The 20,413-nt window shown below is 40.3% G+C and overlaps 2 protein-coding genes across 4 annotated transcripts in view; one reads left to right on the forward strand and one right to left on the reverse strand.

Moving 5' to 3' along the window:
- col28a1b (collagen, type XXVIII, alpha 1b) overlaps positions 1–16,915 on the reverse strand; it is a 20,590-nt gene extending 3,675 nt beyond the window's left edge. The window contains exons 1-32 of one of the 2 annotated variants that reach the window (XM_020615474.1): positions 16,712–16,915; positions 16,056–16,195; positions 14,134–14,699; positions 12,958–12,978; positions 12,793–12,867; positions 12,559–12,612; positions 12,437–12,481; positions 12,316–12,342; positions 12,154–12,198; positions 12,030–12,074; positions 11,085–11,138; positions 9,149–9,217; positions 8,822–8,890; positions 8,403–8,471; positions 7,610–7,678; positions 7,412–7,480; positions 7,196–7,264; positions 5,154–5,222; positions 4,534–4,605; positions 4,368–4,436; positions 4,096–4,167; positions 3,537–3,605; positions 3,382–3,450; positions 3,236–3,304; positions 3,090–3,158; positions 2,732–2,800; positions 2,556–2,624; positions 1,942–2,010; positions 1,550–1,630; positions 1,266–1,301; positions 914–950; positions 261–815 (exon numbers count right to left, since the gene is read on the reverse strand). In XM_020615474.1, coding sequence (XP_020471130.1) covers positions 261–815; positions 914–950; positions 1,266–1,301; positions 1,550–1,630; positions 1,942–2,010; positions 2,556–2,624; positions 2,732–2,800; positions 3,090–3,158; positions 3,236–3,304; positions 3,382–3,450; positions 3,537–3,605; positions 4,096–4,167; positions 4,368–4,436; positions 4,534–4,605; positions 5,154–5,222; positions 7,196–7,264; positions 7,412–7,480; positions 7,610–7,678; positions 8,403–8,471; positions 8,822–8,890; positions 9,149–9,217; positions 11,085–11,138; positions 12,030–12,074; positions 12,154–12,198; positions 12,316–12,342; positions 12,437–12,481; positions 12,559–12,612; positions 12,793–12,867; positions 12,958–12,978; positions 14,134–14,699; positions 16,056–16,194 — 2,959 coding nt within the window. In that variant the 5' untranslated portion in view covers position 16,195; positions 16,712–16,915. The remainder of the gene's footprint in view (positions 1–260; positions 816–913; positions 951–1,265; positions 1,302–1,549; positions 1,631–1,941; positions 2,011–2,555; positions 2,625–2,731; positions 2,801–3,089; positions 3,159–3,235; positions 3,305–3,381; positions 3,451–3,536; positions 3,606–4,095; positions 4,168–4,367; positions 4,437–4,533; positions 4,606–5,153; positions 5,223–7,195; positions 7,265–7,411; positions 7,481–7,609; positions 7,679–8,402; positions 8,472–8,821; positions 8,891–9,148; positions 9,218–11,084; positions 11,139–12,029; positions 12,075–12,153; positions 12,199–12,315; positions 12,343–12,436; positions 12,482–12,558; positions 12,613–12,792; positions 12,868–12,957; positions 12,979–14,133; positions 14,700–16,055; positions 16,196–16,711) is intronic. The other variant, XM_020615475.1, reaches the window with a different exon arrangement.
- Positions 16,916–17,294: 379 nt separating this feature from the next.
- Positions 17,295–20,413, forward strand: part of mios (missing oocyte, meiosis regulator, homolog (Drosophila)) — a 14,129-nt gene continuing 11,010 nt past the window's right edge. The window contains exons 1-3 of one of the 2 annotated variants that reach the window (XM_020615578.1): positions 17,295–17,427; positions 18,456–19,322; positions 19,515–20,004. In XM_020615578.1, the coding sequence (XP_020471234.1) occupies positions 18,504–19,322; positions 19,515–20,004 (1,309 nt within the window). In that variant the 5' untranslated portion in view covers positions 17,295–17,427; positions 18,456–18,503. The remainder of the gene's footprint in view (positions 17,428–18,455; positions 19,323–19,514; positions 20,005–20,413) is intronic. The other variant, XM_020615579.1, reaches the window with a different exon arrangement.

A 20,413-nucleotide genomic window follows, 5' to 3' on the forward strand; every position in this document is an offset into this window, starting at 1 on the left:
TCCTGCTGCCTTCACATCAGTACAGCGAAGGGGAGTGGAAGTTTGCTTGAGGTGCTCACAGCATTGAACATTTCCCTTTAAAGCCCCTGAAAACTTGAGGCATCTTTATAAAAGGTTTTCAGAGAATTCAGCACTAACATGTTTTTGTCATTCTGGATAATTCATTTTTTTTTTTTTTTATTGTAGCCACTTTATAATGAAGAAATTCTCTATGGAAAGCCTTATCTAGGATGACGCATAGGACCATAAAACACTGTCACCTGGAAGTGTTTTGAATTCATCAGTCAGGTACACGTGGCTGCTGTCCGGGTCAGAGGCTATGAGGTTGATCTCCTTCTTGAACTCCTCACACAGAGGGTCGCTCTCGTTCACCACCCCAATCACAAACATCTCGATGTTACTTCCTTGAGCTTCTGCCACCGCGCTCTCCAGACTGACTGAGTCCCTCTTGTCAGCCTGCCCATCAGTGATGATGATGGCCACCTTCCTCACACCCACACGTGCCGCCTTGAACACCTGGTTGGCCTGTTGGATGGCACTGCCTGTGAAGGTACCCTCACCCAGGTAGATCATGGAGCGCACTGCGGACTTAATCTCATCACGAGTGGCTCCCTGTCTGAGGCTGACCACCACCATGTTGATGTGGCTGTAGAGGACCACGCCGACTCGCGTGGTGTCCCGGGTGACTGAGGCTCGGTCGATCAGACTGTTCACAAAGTCTTTGACCATGTTGAAGTTTTCAGGGCCGACACTCTCAGAGCTGTCAATCACAAAAACAAGCTCTAAGGGGGTCTGGCGGCAGGTCACGCCACAGCCTGAGAAAACAGAGCAGAGCCAGAGGCAGACCAGTAGTTTAGTCACCTATGTATGGAAAAAGAAAGATTTCCACATCCCCTTGTGACTGATTACTTACTACATATGGATCTCACTATTTTGATGATTTCTTCCCTCTGTGGATGACAGCAAATGCAACACTTAAAGCTGCTTTGTCACTGATTTATATCTTGTATTAAATCTATTTAGGCCTGCTACATATTCTTATTTTCATTGTTCAGAAATGTCTCAATTATCTTGTCCATTAATTTCTCTCACATTACAAAAAGCCAAGTAAACTCCTCCAGTCATCTTATGTTTCCCAACCAACAGTTCACACTCTCATAAATCTGAGAGAATCTGTTCATTTTAATATTTAAGAATAATTTTCTGTCAATTAATTGACAAATCTCTATTTTAGTTTAGTGAGTGATGCACTGTACTGTACATACTGTAAGTCCAGGTTCTCCCTTCTGTCCCATTCTACCCTGTGAATAGACAGAAATCGTTATTCGCATACTATAAATCACTCAGTTAAATGAATACTTGTTGTGTGAAGGAAGCGGTTTTCTCTTATATCCATGCTGAGATGCCTGCAAGATACTGTATGTCCTGCGTCAGGCTGGTGTTCAGCGTTATGCACAAGGTTACTTGGACAGATATAGTCATGGCAGTCAAAGAGAATCTCTCACCAAACTAACAAAAACTTTGAAAAATTGCCCAGAAAGTCCATTACCAGAGGTCCAGTGGCTCCTGGCTCTCCAGGTTCCCCTGCATCTCCCTTTTTGCCTTTCTCACCTCTGAGCCCTCGGTCCCCCTGCAACAACAACCAACCTATTAACCAAAATAACAACGTAGGGCTGCCTAACAGAACCCTGTAGGTATGCACATATCTGTACAACTGAACAACTGTGAACAAGCAATCCAGACAGACTGTGGTTTGTATTTGTTGTTGCTCTGGCATCTTCTGAGCGGATGTGATCATAGAATTTGGATCACAGAACAGTGTTTTATTTGAATTGCCTTTCACTTCCATTTGAAGCCATTAGTTTTCAAGTGTTGCTCTCAGCTAAGATAATTTTTAATTAGTTATTACTCATTTTGTATATATTGCTGGTATTTTCTTACCTTTTCCCCCTGCAGACCTTGTCCAGGAGGGCCTCTGGGGCCAGGGATCCCCTGAAATCCTGGCTCACCCTGAAAACACCAAGCACAATTCATGCCTAGGAGAACTTATAAAACAAGATCTAACCTAAGTGGAAGCATGTGCCTCTGATCCTAAGCTAAATCCTTTCTACAGTGTCATTTTCACTGAAATAAAACTTTTGTTTTATAAGCATCCAACAATAACATATCCCATGAGTCTGCCAACAGCTAAAACTCATGGGGACTCAGGTGGTTTTAGTTGTTGAACGTTAACATGTTTTCCAATACAGCAGGAACATCTTTAAGCTTCTTACAAAAACAAGCAAACAAAAAAACCACCAATAAAAAAAAACATAAAATAGGGAAAATAAGGATTCTCACATTTAACTTTAAATTAAATATTCTGCCCTGATTCAGTATCACCTCATAATGGAGTCTTTAGTCTAGAGCATTGCTGACCATCACTGGAAGGAAAAAGAAGCATTTTTACTCGAATACAAAAATAGACTGATGAACCTAGTCAGGACACATAAACTGCCTTTTACAACTGGCTATGCACTGTAGTTACTGATCAAACTGACAGATGATAGTGGTACCTTTGGTCCTTGAATGCCCTCTCCAGGTAGCCCCTGCAGACCTGGTGGTCCCATTTGGCCGACTGAACCCTGCAGGTACATTAGAAGATGAAAATACCAACATGGTTTCAGGCAGTGTACTGTAGTTATTGCTTTGACAAATCACACACAAGCCAATGTTTTACATGGTGGATTACCTTGGGACCAGGTAGACCAATTCCTGGTGGCCCAGCAGGGCCAGCGGGTCCAGGCAAGCCCCTGTCTCCCTGAAAATAAAACAAATCATAACTTCTATTTTGTTCTATATTGTAAATCAGGTAGCACTGGAGTTCCAGGACTTTTATGTCATACATTTATGAATATTGTTGGTTCTGTATCTCACAAGAAATAATGTTTTTATTGAAATATGAGGGGGAAAACATTTTTAGAGTGTAACTTTGGATTTTAATCTCTTAACATTATCTGCTGACACTTGGGGAAATACAAACACAGTTAGTGTTATTGCAAATCAAATTACCATAGAAATGCTGTGCTTTTCCCTGCATAAACTTTTACCTTTGGTCCAGGTAAACCAATGCCTTCTGGTCCGGTCTCTCCTGTCAACCCAGGAGGCCCTGGAAGTCCCTGAGACATAGGGAGAAGAAATGGTGATAAGGATGTCTGCAGTGACAGAGGAGGCTGTATTATAGGTTGATACTCACTGGATGGCCGGGGAAGCCTTCACCCTCCAGTCCAGGTAGGCCAACAGGTCCAGGTGACCCTCTGTCACCCTACAGACAAAAGCACACCACTTGGCCTGTACCTCTAATGAGAGAATCAGTGAAGAGTTAACCTGAGCTGAACTCACCTTGGGTCCAGGTAAACCCGTTCCCTGTTCTCCTGCAGCTCCAGCTGGGCCTTGTGGACCTGGTTCTCCCTGACAAAAACCAGAAGTGGGTGAATGAACCAGATTCACTGCTGGTCACAGTCACAACAGTGTATGATGGTACCATGTGTGTTTACCTTGGCACCAGGTAAACCCCTCCCTGGTGGTCCAGTTGCACCTGGAGGCCCAATACTTCCCGGTTCTCCCTGGAAGAGTAAACTCTTATCAGGCAACAGATACTGTGTGCAAAAACAGATTTCACTATGAACATCTAATTTGCATTTTGCTATGTTGTTATATCAATTAATTATAAGTAATATTATTTTCAGCAAGGTGTCAGAATGTATGTTTGTGTTCACTCCTGCTGTCCCCTTTGATAATAACATACATTTTCTAACTGTAAAATGTTTCTTTTTCTCACAAATAACCAGGTCAAATAACCGGGCTCTTCCCTAATTTATTTTTTATAATTCTGACTTTGAATTCTGAAACAAGACATTTCAAAATATCTTATTCTATGGGCCAAGAAGATAACTGGTACATTAATCGATAATGACACTAATCCTCAGTTGCATGCTGCCTTAATGTATTCTGATCAAATCGGATCAAATTCTCTTCAGCCTCTTGTTGGTTTGCAGGTATGATTATGCAACAGTTTTATACAAAATGCTTTTGCTATGCATACACATACTGTACCTTTGGCCCCATTGGCCCCACAGGACCAATGGCCCCTGACAGGCCTCTGGTCCCTTTGTCCCCTCTGTCTCCCTGCAAAAAAAATTCAGCACTGTCCAGTACTGCTCACATTTTTCCAGAGTCCTTTGAATCATTAACTTTGGGCTAAACTTTTAGATGAGTGCACACATCGCATAAAGACAATTGTATTTTAAAGGCATACGTCATATATTTCAACATGTTTGCATGTAACTTTTGTATACAGTTTGAGCCAAGTGTGAAAAATGTCTTACCTTCTCTCCAGGGGCTCCTTTACCAGGAGTTCCGTCAGGTCCCCTGGGACCCGGTAACCCGGTGTCACCCTGCCATCAATACAAGCCAGTGAAACATGGGACTATTAAGACTTTTGTTTTTTTTAATGTATCAAAACAGATAACTGATTTTATGTCATGATGTTACCTTTGGTCCCGGGACTCCATCCTCTCCTGGCTGCCCTGGTAGACCTGGTAACCCTTCTTCGCCTGGGTCACCCTGACAGGAGAAAATAACACACAAGAGCACCAGCTGGGTCCAAACTGACCAGGAATGAAATAGACCACTGAATATAAACACTGAAGCAGTACTGAAATTATCCAAAAACTGATCTTTGTAATGAATGATTTAGGGATTAAAGCTTGTCTTAGTTAAATGACTGGTTATTGATTTATTCTTAATGTTAATGAATGTTTAATGTTTTAATATTTTACCTTTTAGAGAACACCAACAGATCCTGCAATTCAACTTAAAGGAATAGTTTGTGATCTTAGGAAATGTGTATTTTTGGCTTAGCATTAAGCCTGGAAGCAAAGAGAAACAGCCTGACTCCCTTTAAAGATAAACAGCAATACAATTGCCACATCTGATACATGCAAAGACAGAAGTATAAAGTCTTAAAGCTAAGCTAACCTGTTATTGGCTCCAGCTTCAACGAACATCAAAGTAGTATCTATTTTCTCATCTGAGTCTCAGCAAAAATGTGAATAAACATATTTCCCACAATGTCAGTTCTACTGTAGAAAGATACTATTTAGAGGACTCACTTTGGATCCTGGTTCTCCCACTCCTCTCTCACCTGGAGGTCCATGCTCACCTCTGAGGCCCTGGTTCCCCTGAACATTTACACAGACAGTAGCATCTTTAGCATGTGTTTCTACTATGGAGCGTGACATAGAAATTACATGTAACCAGCAAGAAAACTGGTGAAATTACAAAAAGTTATGATGCTGAATTTAAGAAATAATGTAGTCTGCTATTTGGAAGTGAAGTCCCCTATCAGTATGGAGGAAAAACGCTCCTAGAAAAAAGTAAGACTTGCATTATTTTCTATTTTAACATTTGCTCCTAAGGACATAAAACTCTAAAAACTGGTCACAAATACAGTATGTGGTATCATTAATCATTTCCTAAAACATAGTTCTGGGCACAGAAAATGCTGAAAAAAATCTCTTAACTCTCTGAAATTAACTTTAAATGAATTTATTCAACATCTCAGAGTAGGAAATCACTCCTAACTGGCCAAAGATTCTCAGAATGAAACATTTTGGTCCAACTTTTAGGAGTAGAAGTAAGATCAATTTATCAACTTTTGTTTTTATGTAACTTTATTATTTTAAGACTAAGTGTTCTTTCTGGCTTTTGACTCCTTACCTGACTCCAAAGGAGAGCTGCACAAGAATTCCTATATGCCTAGACTGTCTGTTTATGCATAAATGGCAAATAAAAATCTTGACTTGACTTGAACATTCCTATCTTAGGAAATCAGTCCTATCTCCACTAGTATGTCAGAGAGCTCCAGGGGTGTCCTAACTGGTTAGGAGCTACCAGGAGGTGGCATTCAAACCGAGACAAGCACACAGAGGAGGAGATGTGTTTTAATTATATCTATGAGCTCGTTAAAAGATACAGTTTGGCCATAAAAGGAACAGTTTTGTGACTGATCTTGTGCAAGGTGCAGCTGCTCCATCAACAAGAAGAACACACACCGTCTCCACTGAAACTGCAGTCGTTGCATCTTTAGGCTGCACATTTTACTGTGCAGCAACAGTGATGATTTGAGTCTGTCAAAGCCTATGGTTTTGGCCGTAATAAACCTTGATCTTTATCACAGCTGCACTGATAATGTACTGATTTCCTCATTTCCACACCACTCACTGTTAATCAGTGAAAACCCAGCTACAAATACGCAACTCACCAATCTCTTTGGACATGCTGGAGTAATCGATGGCACATACATTAAAATAATCACCGTGAGCACCAACAAATGTGCTTCTGTTAATCAAAAATGTTATGACAGCATTAACACTAAAATAGCTGTGATCTTTGATTTACTGGATTTAGTGGCCACATGGATCCACACACAGCTCAAGTGACAGTGAGAGCGGACGGAAACTTTTATTTGAAAATAATTATGTTCCTCCTGAATACACACCATTATTATACAGAATTATAAAATAATTAGGGCTGACGAAGACAATTTCACACAGGTGAGTCACATTATGAGTGGCTATCCAGTAAACTTTCAGCCTATTACAGAAAGACAATTGATTTAAAGGGCATTATTACAACGCATAACAAACATGCCATTTTCTGCATTTCCATTTCTCACTGTCTAAAACTACAAACCTGACTGTCAGAAAAACTACACCACGTCAGTATAATGTCGCCTTGTCACATAGAGAATCAACGTCAGTATAATGTCGCCTTGTCACATAGAGAATCAACTGACTGCTAATTACAATTGCTATCTTAGTTTCTGTTTCTGAGACAAACATCGTTGGGGTGGCTGTGGCTCATGAGGTAGGGCAGTTGTCTCCTGACCAGCAAGTTGGTGATTTGACTCCCGGTCTCCCCGCATGCCTAAGTGTCCCTGAGCAAGACACTGAACCCCGAATTGCTCCCGGTGGCTTGACTAGCGCCGATGCATGGCAGCCTGTCGTCATCGGTGTGTGAATGTTGTGTGTGAATGGGTGAATGGTGTTGGTGATCTTCTGTAAAGCGCTTTGGCCAGTGCAACACACTGTGAGAAAGTGCTATATAAAATACAGTCCATTTACCATCCTGTCAGTTCTCTCTCCTGTTTTACCTTAGGTCCTGTTATTCCAATACCTGGGAAACCTCTGGGTCCTGAAGGTCCAACTGGGCCTTGATCACCCTGAAAGAAAGAAGATGAAAGTGAAAACACAATCTACACTGGCTCTATACTGGAGTGAGTTGGAAAACACTGGTAACTTTCTGCACCATAAGTTTGTTTCTAACAATCAGCACCAAACAGTCTCCCATCGGTCAATCCAGATTTTACCTTTTCACCTTGAAGCTCTAACCCAGGAGCACCAACTGGACCTGGAATGCCAGGTGGTCCGATACTGCCCTGGGAAAAGATTTTTCTGTATCTTCATATCATAAAGGTATGCAAAAATCATTAATACCTTGACAATCAATTACAAGGTATAAAAACAAGTTGACGTTTAAGCTTTGTTTCAATCCCAGGTTTATTTACCTTGTCACCTTTAATCCCGATACCTGGAAGCCCACGACTGCCCCTTGGACCTTCATATCCTCGTTCACCCTAAAACAAAGACAAGATGTCTGATACACAAATCACTGTTCTCAAAACTATTTTCAAGGGCACTGTGGCAGCATTGGCTGTCAGCTGCAACACTCGTGTCAATGTGGTTGTTTTTAGTCAAACTCTAGTCATAATACAATAAATCTGCGCACACACTTGTTTAAAAACTGCTAGAGTCGATGCCATAGAAATCAAAAATGACCTTGAAAGCTTTGAAAGATGTTAGGTTTTCATATATTTGTTTGTTGACTCCATAAGGATGACAACCACTGTGTCCAGATCACTTCTCTGTCTATTTCAACCCTTCTTCACATTTGTTTTCAATATTGAACTTATCAGGGACAAGTACATGGACCAGTGCAACGTGTCACACTCTTTATAGCTTAAAGCAGCTCCTAGAAGGGCCTTTATCCAAATATTGTCTGTACTTAATAGAAAACCACATGTAGTGCTTTCCACAGACAGTTATTATAGTTATATGACTTAAAATGCAACTGAAAAGCAATAGCAGAATGTATATTTACAGTAATTATAAAAAAACAAAATCTAGTCTTGGTGGCAAAATACTTGCAGCAGCTGATAATTACAAACAGTTAATTATGAGAAGGATGAAATCAGTGAATTAGACACTGTCAGTTTTAGTTGAAGTAAAAATTTCCAAATATTCGGGCCATTGTTTTGAACTATTGCTCTACACTAACACCTGGTTAAAAGGTTTACTCACCTTTAGCCCTGGAAAGCCCTCTCCAGGTGGTCCTGGGATCCCCTGTGCTCCAGGTGGTCCTGGGGGACCCTGCAATAAACTGCCAAGTTATACTAAAACTCTACATGTAAAGGTGAAGGCTTCAGTAAATGATATAAAATAGCAAAGATCCACTGGACAACTCTGATCTATAGATAACTAGATAGATCTATCTATCTATCTATCTATCTATCTATCTATCTATCTATCTATCTATCTCTCTGTCTGTCTATCTCATTTTGTTTATTCACTTGTTGAAACAGGATATATTTATACAGTACCTGTCCGTTTATACAAATAAGCTGTTACACTCTCAAGAAAATGTGACTCATACAATGAACTTGAGCTTGTAAAAGATCTTGATGAACAATGCCACAAAAGACCAGTTTCTTCACACTCACTGTTAGTCCTGGTTCTCCTATCCCAACAGGACCTGCAGGACCTTGTCTTCCCTGAATGCCCTGTTCACCCTAAAAGCATCACACATCACCAGTCAACAACTTAAAATACTTGACAGTAATTCAGTAATAAGGTATATATTTTTCCTCTCTTTAATTATTAGGGTTTTGTTATTATCAGGAAACATTTTATTAAGGGGAGGGAGTACATCAACTGTTTCACATAAACCTGCAGAAAGAGTGCACCTTCAGAGTACATTTAGGCAAAATTTTGAGTTGAGGAAGATTATATGACTGTAGCAGATGTTTTGTTGTAATTTTAAGAGTCACCTTGGCTCCTGGGAATCCAACACCAATTTCCCCTGGTGGTCCAGAAACACCACTGGGCCCTCGGTCTCCCTGTGTGATAGCAGTTCAGCACAACAAAATAGGTTGACAAAATAAACGGACAAATAGTGACTAAGTGCATCTATCAACTAACACAGGGGCCAGCCCTCCCAGCCGGCCAACACTTCAGGTTTGTTAACGACCCATCTTCTCCAAATACAGAGGAGTATTATTCAGAACTCAAAGTATATTTTGGCAGAACTAAAATGTGATGAGTCTCAGAACAAAAACTCAGACAATAACAAGAACCATCCTAGTCCAACCTATTCACATAACACTTAAGATTTGGGGAAGCTTTTAGCATTGGGACAAAATCCTCTCTAAGAAGAACCTCAAAAAGGAAGTATTATTATAATCCATCTAGAATTTTGACAGCAATATTTTATTCATAAAGCATTAAAACTCAATTCATATTTGCATATTTGTTCATATTTACACTGTAAATTGAACTAAACAGTGACTACAGTAGATGTATAAAAACATATATTGTCTTTAATCAGCAAATCCAAATGGCCTGTATTGTTGCTGCAACCTTTTCTGGCATTTGAGAAATAAAAAGCAGTGCTTTGTTCCTTGTGTAAAACCTGATCTTGATTAATGTTTTGACTTTTCCTGAAAGTGATATAAATCAAATTATATTTCTGGATATCTGGATAAAGACATCTTTGTGAAAAAGCTGCAGACAGCTCCGCAGTGAGGCATCAGCATCTTATTAGCCTTGGGCACACATTTTAAAGGTCTTTTTTATATTGCCTCTTTTTTCACTGCTGTCTGACAATACAGATGTTCTGTGGGAAAGTGTCTGTGGAAAGCTGCATGTGAATAGTGGTGTGTCACAAATGAAAAAGACAATTCTACTATTCCATAGGAGAAAAGCCCCACATTTCTAAATGATATTAAATAACTTCATTTACTGAGAGAGCCTTGTGTGTGTTGATAGTTACTGAGAGAGCCTTGTGTGTGTTGATAGAGGCATTTCAGATCCTGTGGAAGTGGAAATGTTTTACTCTCTAGGAAAACTCTTTAAAAGGAAAGGAAACTTCCTACAAAACCGCAAAATGTCATTTTATATTTCTTCATAAAGTGTGGTAATTTGAACCATTAGTAGGTGTGTTTTAAATTCAGTGCGATCCAGGCTAGCTGGTTCCCCCGGTTCCAGTGAATTGCTAAGCTATGCTAACTGCCTCCTGGCTCTTGCCAGGATCATACAAAATCATACTGTAGACTATATATAAAGAGGGATGGCTCACTACCACATCCTGCCGCTATACAAATGTAAAGCCAAAATATCACCCATCTTGCTTTTTTGAGAAATTTTGCAGTCACATTTTGTGCAGTAGCAACCAGAGGTGGAGTTGTGGTATCAGAGCCAATCAAAGCTACCAGTTTCTTCGAAATTACAATTTTACTCTCAAACATGAGTATTTTTTTTATTTCAAAATATTAAAATGTTGTTCTCAGATGTTAAATCTCAGATTTTTCCCCCTAACTGTGTCCTATCACTGAAATCACAGCTACATAAGCTTGCTAGCTACTGTAGATATTATGGGAAACATAAATATGTATTCCTACCCAAATGGTTAATAAAAATTATAAAATACTTTTGTTTATTTTTATACTCTGTATTAGCATAGCTTTTGGTTTGGCATACATTGCTGTGTCCTATCTTTTTGACAATACCACTGGGAGACATCAAAGTTAGAAATGTGAAAATCCTGATATATACAGTGATGTTATCTGTATGTAGCGCTTGCAATCAACAGCCAATCCAGACAGTCAAAGTGTTGCTGCATGAAAATAGCACACCAGAAATGACAGAAGACAAAGCTGAACATTCCCCCAAATTTCAATGCATGTTGAGCTTTCTGGGGAAACTTACCTTGGGTCCTGCTGGGCCTTCTGGACCCATGTCTCCTGGTGGCCCCATCAAACCCTGCATAACAAATGTATGTACAGGTTTTTCTAATCCTTGAAAGCAAACATTTATTTACTTTAATCAAATTCATAAGTACTCTACAGAATTTGTTGGTTTCCTGCGACTATTTAGGGCAATTTTCTTACTTTTGGGACAAAAGTTGAAATCAAACGGCACAAAACAACTATGTGTGAATTAAAAATGAAGCTCCCTTACTGTAGGACTGATCTGCTGTTCAAAGCCAACCCACTATGACTGTAACATCAACAATAATAGCTTTCATGGCGTGATTCTCAGGCAAAGCTAACAAAATAACAAGGTTATACTAAAACAATGCTAGTGGCACAAAGGAGGAAGAGCAGTGCTGGGCATCCAGGTCCCTGCGCTAATCCCATGACACAAAATCTGTTCCTGCAAAAGAAAAATATCCTGCAAGCCTGGATTCACTGCTTTGGATAGCCACATTAGTAGCAGGATTACCCATAATCCAATTTTCACATTCCATTAGTGCAGGACTGAATACAGGACAAATTCCACTTACATTTTTCATATTGGAGAGTAAACAGACTGTTTGATGTCAACATATCGTGATGTGTGAAACAATATGAAGAGCAGGCAATGAACTGTATGATCAGGGGCATAAAGGATGAGGGGGGGAAGTGGCAGAAATTATGATAATAAAAATAAATCAGGAAATTACTTCTGAACTGAAAAACAGTTATAGACTGAACTGACAAATGATGAATTGGTTTGATAAATATAATGGTAAATCAACTAAAATAGCAGCCTATGAAAGTTTATCAAAAAAAGCCAGAAAAGCCAGAAGGTTTTCATATATGAAATTCACCTGCAAAAATAATATATAATTGTTGCTGTTCAAGTGAACAAACTGATGCAAAGCCACTGTACCTGTTCTCCTTTTGCTCCACGCAGGCCCGGAGGTCCTGCAGGGCCCTGCAAGATGGCACTTCATTCATTACTTGGACAAAGTCTGTGGCAGTTGTTGAAACATTTTAGTAAATAATGACCATACAGTGCCACCCTTTTCCCCTGGAGTGCCACAGTCTCCTCTCTCCCCCTGTAAGACAGCACACTGATTAAATCCTCTGATTGCTTTTTATGAACATGTCAGTTTATTTGATGAAAGTGAAACAGTTGGACTGTTGGTAAAGCTGCAAGTCAGAGCGATACTCACCTTGCTGCCCTTGTAACCTGGAAGACCCTGTAGAAAATGAAACAGCTTTGAAGTCTGATTTAATCTCATGAGAACCATATTAATGCTAATAGTTGTATAAAAACAAGGTATATATTTATACCTCTGGACCATCACTTCCAGGTTGACCATTCAAGCCAGGCTTGCCCTTATAGAAAGAGACTAACAATGAGCACCACAAAATCAAACAATGAAAAATGTTGTTTCTTTGTGCTATTGACTTGCCCTCGCTCCTTTTTGGCCATGCAGCCCTCTGAAGCCTGGGTCTCCTTTTCTACCCTGGAATTAGTAATAGGAGGCTGGTTAGATTCTGAAAGAGAAGATGATGCTACATATGTTTATGATAAAGAAATATAGAGCAACCTAGTTAGAGTGAGTATTCTAAAATTTTGGTACGTAGTTTTTTTGTTTTTTTTTACAGAATTTCTCCAGTATGATTCTAATATTAATCTAATTTACCCTTGAAAAACTTCCTGGAGTTCCTGCAGGGCCTCTCTCTCCTCTTTCACACAAACACACTTGTGACTGTGGACACTAACAGAGAGAAACACAAAATGTCGGTACAATCATTTGCACTTAGTCACTAGAGATAAGATAAGTGCAGAATTACACAGAATAACTTACCCCTTCAAATGCAACTGTAGCCTGGAAGCAAAACATCATAAAAAACAATGTCAAAGACAGTCTAGTTACAGATTGAATATAATGTCATGATGTAATAAACTGTGGTACATGTTTATAAGAAATGATCCTCCTTGTGACATTTATACTTTATTTCTTACAAGCTATAAATGGCTGTGATTGACATCAAGCCTATGGAAAGCAGAACAAGCTGTGCCAGTTGCTCAGACAGGGCCTGACCTTCTGTAGATATTTGACATTTCTGAGTGTGGAAAATGCAGAGCAGATGAGAAAGTCCCACTGTACAGACACAACTCTGAGTCTGAGGGCTGAACCCAGTGTGAGGACAGAGAGTGCAGAAAAAGGGGGGGACATAAGGCTGCATGCTGCTGATAGGCTGCTGAATGTACAATAGACCATCAGTGCTTCTTCACCATGTGGAGGGCTAAGATGCAGGCATGATTTTAATCCAAGGAAATACAACAGCAGCTGCTGGTATTTTGCTGCCCAGCTCAGAGCACACGCTACACAGGCGGGAGGTTCATTTAAATGACGCTGCCTATAGTGAATTGTTGGTATTTTGGTCAAGAATGTGCCACCAAGGAAAGAGATCTCTGTAGCACATCTGTTTCTGGTGCAATATAAATCTGCTGACAATGCCTTTGTGCCATATTTTATGGTGTAATGTGACCATACAGCAGAATAGATGCAGTCTCATCATCATTGTACAAACTGGATAAAAACCCACACCATCTGCCACTGGCTGAAGATCTGAGGTGTTGTTTGTTCACATTGTGCAGCTTTGCACCATATAGACAACAATATCATCTCCTTCTCTTTGTGCCATTGTGATTGGCACAGCAAAGACACCACTAATGTGACTAAGAGTGAATTCATTAATCACCACATCCTGTGATGTATATTCCACCTCACTCAGCATTTTACGCTTTGTGCTCCTGCACCTGCAGAAACCAAAAAGCAAGAGCATTTGGAGACACCCACAGCAAAGGCACTACCACGTTGTGCTCGAGTGACTGATGTGGCTGTGGGAGTTTGAAAAGCTGTCCTTCTATACCAGTGTCACATTGAAGTGTTACAAGCAAGTTGCTGCTGTTTCTGTTGTCAACATACATACAGACTCATGTTACTTGAAGTCATTTCACTTGAAGCAACATTTACCATCTCTTTGAGCATCTTCTCCTCAAGTTGAGTATCAAGAAGACTTTGAACAAACTGCTGAGCAGGTGTGCTGGCTATGGCCCGGAGCTTGGCGTTATTTGGGCTCTGCTGGGCAATGTCCGATAACCCCACAGTGAAGAACTTTATTCCGTGACCTTTGGCCTCTGTTGCAGCTGCAATCACATCAGGGTTGCGTGGATGGTCCACCCCATCGGTCATCAGCACTGCAACCCTGACGCTGTCTTCCTGTGTCTCCTGCACCAGCAGCTGTGAGGCATTGGTGATGGCATAGGTGGTGTAGGTGCCATGGCCAATGTAGCTCATGGTGCTGACTTGGCCATGGAATGAATCCAGGTCTTTCCAGGCTGAGAATCTATGCTCTATGGACACGGAGCTGCTGTACTGGAGTGCAGACATTCGCACCCTCAGCGCCCAGCCAGCTACCTGCAGCATGAAGAGCCTTGTGCTGAAGCTCAATACGAAGGACTTCTGCTTCTCAAATAGGAAGATCTTTGCACTCTCAGAGCTGTCCAGGATAAAGGCCACCTCCAGTGAACATGTCAGACCTGTGGGAGAAGCAAAACCACCAAAACCTCAGACAGATGTAGAGACTCACTATACTGTAGAAGAAGCAGTTGGTGAAAGGCTGCGCCTGCAAAGTTGCAATACCTTGCCTAAATCTGCAAAGTTCTAAAGGCAATGTTTGTATGGTTTTCAATATGCTTATATGTCTTCTAAAGAGTTTCTACCATCTTTTTACAAAGAGTTACAGGCCAGTAGTGGTACTGGATTCAAATTAGTCATATTTCATGTCGATATTCAATATTTTTTAACCTCCTGTGTGTATTTTTTTTAGGCATCTGCAGTTGCAGTGAAACAACTACTCCATTAATTGATTTTCTGATCAACAAAAAGCTAAGCAGCAATGACTTTGGTTATCGAATATCTTTTGCCGTCGGTCGGCCAAATGAAATCGTTTCAAGGCGTCACCCTTAGACTCTCAGAAAGTGTGATGAGAATTTTTCATATTTTCACATTTTGTAGACTAAGTTAATTGATTAATCAAATAGCAGTAGATTAACTGATACTAAAAAGAATCATTACTTGCAGCCCTAGCATGCATTGCTGTCTGCCATGTGTCTTTTTTGATATTACCACTGGGAGATGCCAAAGTCAAACATTTTCAGATCCTAAACACGAGATGACTGTAGTCAGTGGAGTTTCAGTACAGCATAGAAAAAATGACTAGTCAGTAGCAAATCATATAGGCAGACATAACATATCAAACATGATAAATAGCTTTTATCATATCAAAAAACTTACACAGATGCATTGTTTCCTCAGAGAGTTTTAATTTTACCACGATACAAAAGTCTGTGAACCACCATTTACAGGACAGTCGACATCTCTATAAACAAAGACTCATGCAGTTCTTTAAGGCTTGAGCTGCCCTTAAGGAAGGGAGACCTACTTGTTCTTTCCACTTGTAGGGTTAATGGTTATAGTTTCATTTTTCCTCTCTGTCTTAATCAATTGATTCAGTCACTGGCATAACGAACTGCAGTGAATATAAAATATCTAAAAAGACATTCAATTAAAACTTCAGAGCTTTAGTTTAGATTTAACCATAATTTTAGTGACTTGAACATTGAACATTGAGGACTTAGGATGTTGGTGACTCAACTATTAGACTGGTGCCACCATCCATATTGATCAAATATGGCCCAGCCCAAATTTTACCAGTGAACCTGACAATCTGTCCTGTTCCCCTTTTCAAAGAGGTACAGTACAAATAATTCCAGGAGGGAAATGATTTTGTGGTGAATGTCTGATGATCCTCCTACCTGAAGTCTGATACACCTGCTGGATCCAGTGTTGGATCCTTTGCTGCTAACGTGTGGATACCTCATTTAAAGCATTACCATTTTTTTCATCACCATGGAGCCTGTAGTTCCCATGTCCTGTCTTACTTCTCTGGCCTGTGGCCACTTGTATGAAGGCCAACAGTAGAAGGCAGAGCCCTGCTCCTGTCCTCAGGTTTCCCCCCAGCAACATTTCCATCCTAGAAAGTAGTTACATGATTTATTATGAGACAAAGAAATGAAGAGTATATACAAAGCAAAATATATTCTGGAGGTGTCATAAAGGTCACCAGCATGTGTTATTATTATACATCCTACCTACCACACCCAGAGAGCTGCATTTTCTGAAAGTGATTTTAATACTTTAATTTGCTCAGATGGTCATGTTCATGATGTTAAAAATGCATTTAATAAAAATCTCTGCAATGTTAATGTGTTGAAATATGTAAATGAGCATAAAGCCTAAATATGTGTAAATACTAATTTGTCTAAACAAGTTTAAATTTGAAGTGTAAAATACTGCAGCCTTTAAATAATATGTAATAAATATAAAAAATAAAGCATTTGTAAATGTATATTGCCTTATATGACTACATTAACATAATGACCTGCTTATGCTCCAATACACACATCAAAATTAGCATTAAAACTGTAACATGACACAATAAGTAAATAAATAACAAACTGGATATGCAAAAAAAAATTAAGTCATTTACCTAGAATCTCATTTAGCAGCAGTCATTGCTTGCAGTCCAGCACTGGCTGTGTGAAAGACATTTCACTGTGGAATCAGGTCCCTGAGGTAAAGTGAGGACCATCAGATGAGCCAATGTGCTGTGTGTGTAGCTAGGGGGCTCTGGGGCTGCTCCAACATTTCTGCACTGCTCTAGTTCAACATGTGTTGACCGAACGAAAGGACTTTATTGTCCTGACTGTCCTGCCACCCCCACCCACCCATAGACACACACACACACACACACACACACACACACACACACACACACACACACACACACACACATTAGTGTAGCTAAATTTGAGCTCTTGCACATGGAAATTGCTACTAATGTGAAAACCAAATGAGTTGTAGTATGATTCCCATGTACAGCACAGATGCTGACCTTATTTTAGGTAGTATTAGGTTAGTAGGACTTATTGTGATGTGTCAGTACTTCTGTGAACTATATTTTCAATCTGTTATTCAGTTATACTATTGTGATGATTTGCAAGTGAGTAAATGTCTTTGCACTCCTGTAGTTAGGGCACCCTCTGGTGGAAAACAACCTGCTGAGCGTAACCGGAACTTTGAGTAGCTGACTGTCCTGGCACCACGGACATGTTTAGGTGTAACGCACAACATTCAAGTTGTTTCTGTACGGCGTGTTTATGGCAAATTGAAATTTACTCGGTGATTTAAACCATTTGTATGTGTGTAAGTAACGCATTATCATTAATATTGCAAAGTGTTAGCATATGGTGTTGATTGATTCAGAGATATGTGCTAGCTAATCAGCCATATTTTGGGTCTTCATTCAGTCAGTAGTGTTAGCGTAAGTTAGTTGAGCTAGCATATCAACAAACTTCTAGCTTTAGTTTTAACTGGTGTAACACTTTGGCAAAAATCACAGACGTACTTTACTTCGCATGGCTCATTTATGAAAAACAAATGCGTTGTCTAATAGCTAGTTAGAATCAAGTTGCCATCTTTCAGACAGAAAGCTCTGAAAGTGGCAGCAGTATCTTACCTCTGCAGCTCATTTCTTTTGACTGGTTATATTTGCATAAAGTCCAGTTAACCACTTGGGTTAAACACGGTTTTTATGAATGAACACATATCAAAATACAAACACAAATCAAAACTTTGTAAATTATATTTTTGAAGTGTTTGGAAACCGTTCTTTTTCGTTGATTCATGATCCTTTAACGGGTATCAGGTTTGTAGAAAAATTTATAAAAGCATTGGATTTATTTTACTAATCAAAACACGTTAAAAGGCAGTAAAGCTTATTATTAGTTTCGAAATTCTTAAAATATTTTTTTCTAGTCTGCTGTAAGCAGTAATGAAATTGATACACATTTTTGTTTGTGCTGTTCAGTTCTCCATAATCAATATTTGCTACTTTTCACCTATCACAGCCCAGGTTGTCATTATTGATTAATTAATGATATTATTAGGAATTGTAGTTGTATAAAGCTGGGAAGGGGTGACAAAAACATTAATTGTAGGCCATATTTTCTGTGCTGTTTTTCATTGATATGTTTAATACTTTGGCTGTAATGACCCTGAAACAGGTATTAAATAGCATTCTCTTTGCTATCAAAATGTCTTAAAAAGTCTTAAATTTGACTTAGTGAATCCTGTAGAAACCCTGTTTATGGTTTATTTGTATAAAATATTACTGTGGACTCACTAGTATTTATCAGTGTGCTAATTTCTCTGTCAATCTGCACTGTTTCAAGGTTGTAGAAAGCAAATACTCTTGACATTCTTCTAGCTGCTTCTGAATCATGAGTGGCTCAAAGTCAGACATCCTGTGGTCTCCCCACCACCCGGACCGCTATGTCATCTGTGACTCGGAGTTAGGGCTGTACCGTATTGGACCTGTTGGCAGCTCAGAAGCCAAGGCTGGTACTCTCCCACTCTCTGAAGAAACTGCTGCTACTTTACTAGCCATTAACTCTGACACCCCTTACATGAAATGTGTTGCCTGGTACCCAAAGCATGAGCCTGAGTGTTTGCTCGCTGTGGGCCAAGCTAATGGCAGAGTGGTGCTAACCAGCCTGGGCCAGAGCAACAGTTCCACATGTAAAGAGCTGGTGGGGAAAGATTTGGTGCCCAAACATGCCCGCCAGTGCAACACTTTAGCCTGGAACCCCGTGGACAGCAACTTGCTGGCTGCTGGGCTAGACAAACACAGAGCAGACTTCTCTGTCCTTATATGGGACATCAGTAGTAAGTTTTCTCCGGAGGCCAGTATAGCAGCTGAGAAGATTCGTCTCTCATCTGTGGATTTGGACTCGAGCACAGTAGTGACCAAACCATTGTATGAATTAGGCCAGAATGATGCTTGTCTGTCCCTCTGCTGGCTGCTTCGTGACCCAAAGCTACTATTGGCTGGCATGCACCGGAACCTTGCAATATTTGACCTGAGAAACACAAGTCAGAAAACATTTGTCAACACCAAGGCCATCCAGGGGGTGACAGTCGATCCGCACTTCCATGACCGTGTGGCATCCTTTTTTGAGGGACAGGTGGCCATCTGGGATCTGAGGAAGTTTGAGAAGCCTGTGCTAACACTCACCGAACAACCAAAACCACTCACTAAGGTATAACAGAGTTTGTTTCTGATGAGAACAGCTAATCTTCACACTGTGTTCAGTTGAATTGGTGTAAGAATTTTGTTTTGAAAGCTTTTTGTTTGTTTTGAAGCTGTAATTTATTTGTAAAATATTCAGGACATTAGATTTTGTTGGTATATTGTTGGTGGTTAATTGCGAAGTTTCTTTTATTGTTTTCAGGTGGCTTGGTGTCCAACTCGTACCGGCCTGCTGGCCACACTGACACGCGACAGCAACATCATCCGTCTGTATGACATGCAACACACTCCTACACCCATCGGCGATGAGATGGAGCCCACCATCATTGAGCGCAGCGTGCAGCCTTGTGAAAGCCAGATCGGCAGCTTTGCTTGGCATCCATCCTCTCAGAACCGCATGGTGGTGGTGTCAGCAGCCAACCGGGTCATGGCCGACTTCACTGTGTTTGAACGCATCTCACTGGCTTGGAGCTCCACCACTTCGCTCATGTGGGCCTGTGGCAGACACCTTTACAACTGTGTTGAGGATGGGGCTGAAGGAGTGGAAAGCATGATTGACAAAGACATTGCCACAAAGATGAGACAGAGGGCTCAATCCAGGTATGGGCATGATACCATCCAGGTATGGAGGAACCATATCCTGGCCGGAGGGAACGATCCGCAGCTCAAATCCTTGTGGTATGATTTGTTCTATATCCTTAATGTTCAGGAAGTGGTGGAAAAGCCTGCCTACTGGACTAGTAGTCACTTTACTGTTGATATAATTAATATCAATAAGGCTGTGATACTGTGCAAAGATGTTCAGTAGTTTTTGTACTAGTCCTTTTTACCCAGAGTTTTATTTTTTTCAGACAGCTGGCCAGCTGTGGAGAACACATTTTCTACTATAGATACTGATATTTGAGTGTTACTAAACAAATTACTGTTACAGCCTCTCTGTCTAGAATCTGTGTGTGTGGGCTTGTTATGTCTTTCAGATTATTCTGATGGAGTGCTGATGTTATGATCTTTGTGAAAGTAAATTGGTGATGTTGGTAAAAACATCCTTCTACTAATGAAATCCACCAAGGACTTGTGTTATCTACTATGTTATCTATTGAC

Source organism: Monopterus albus, unplaced genomic scaffold, assembly GCF_001952655.1.
Source record: "Monopterus albus unplaced genomic scaffold, M_albus_1.0 scaffold166.1, whole genome shotgun sequence".
NCBI lineage: Eukaryota > Metazoa > Chordata > Actinopteri > Synbranchiformes > Synbranchidae > Monopterus > Monopterus albus.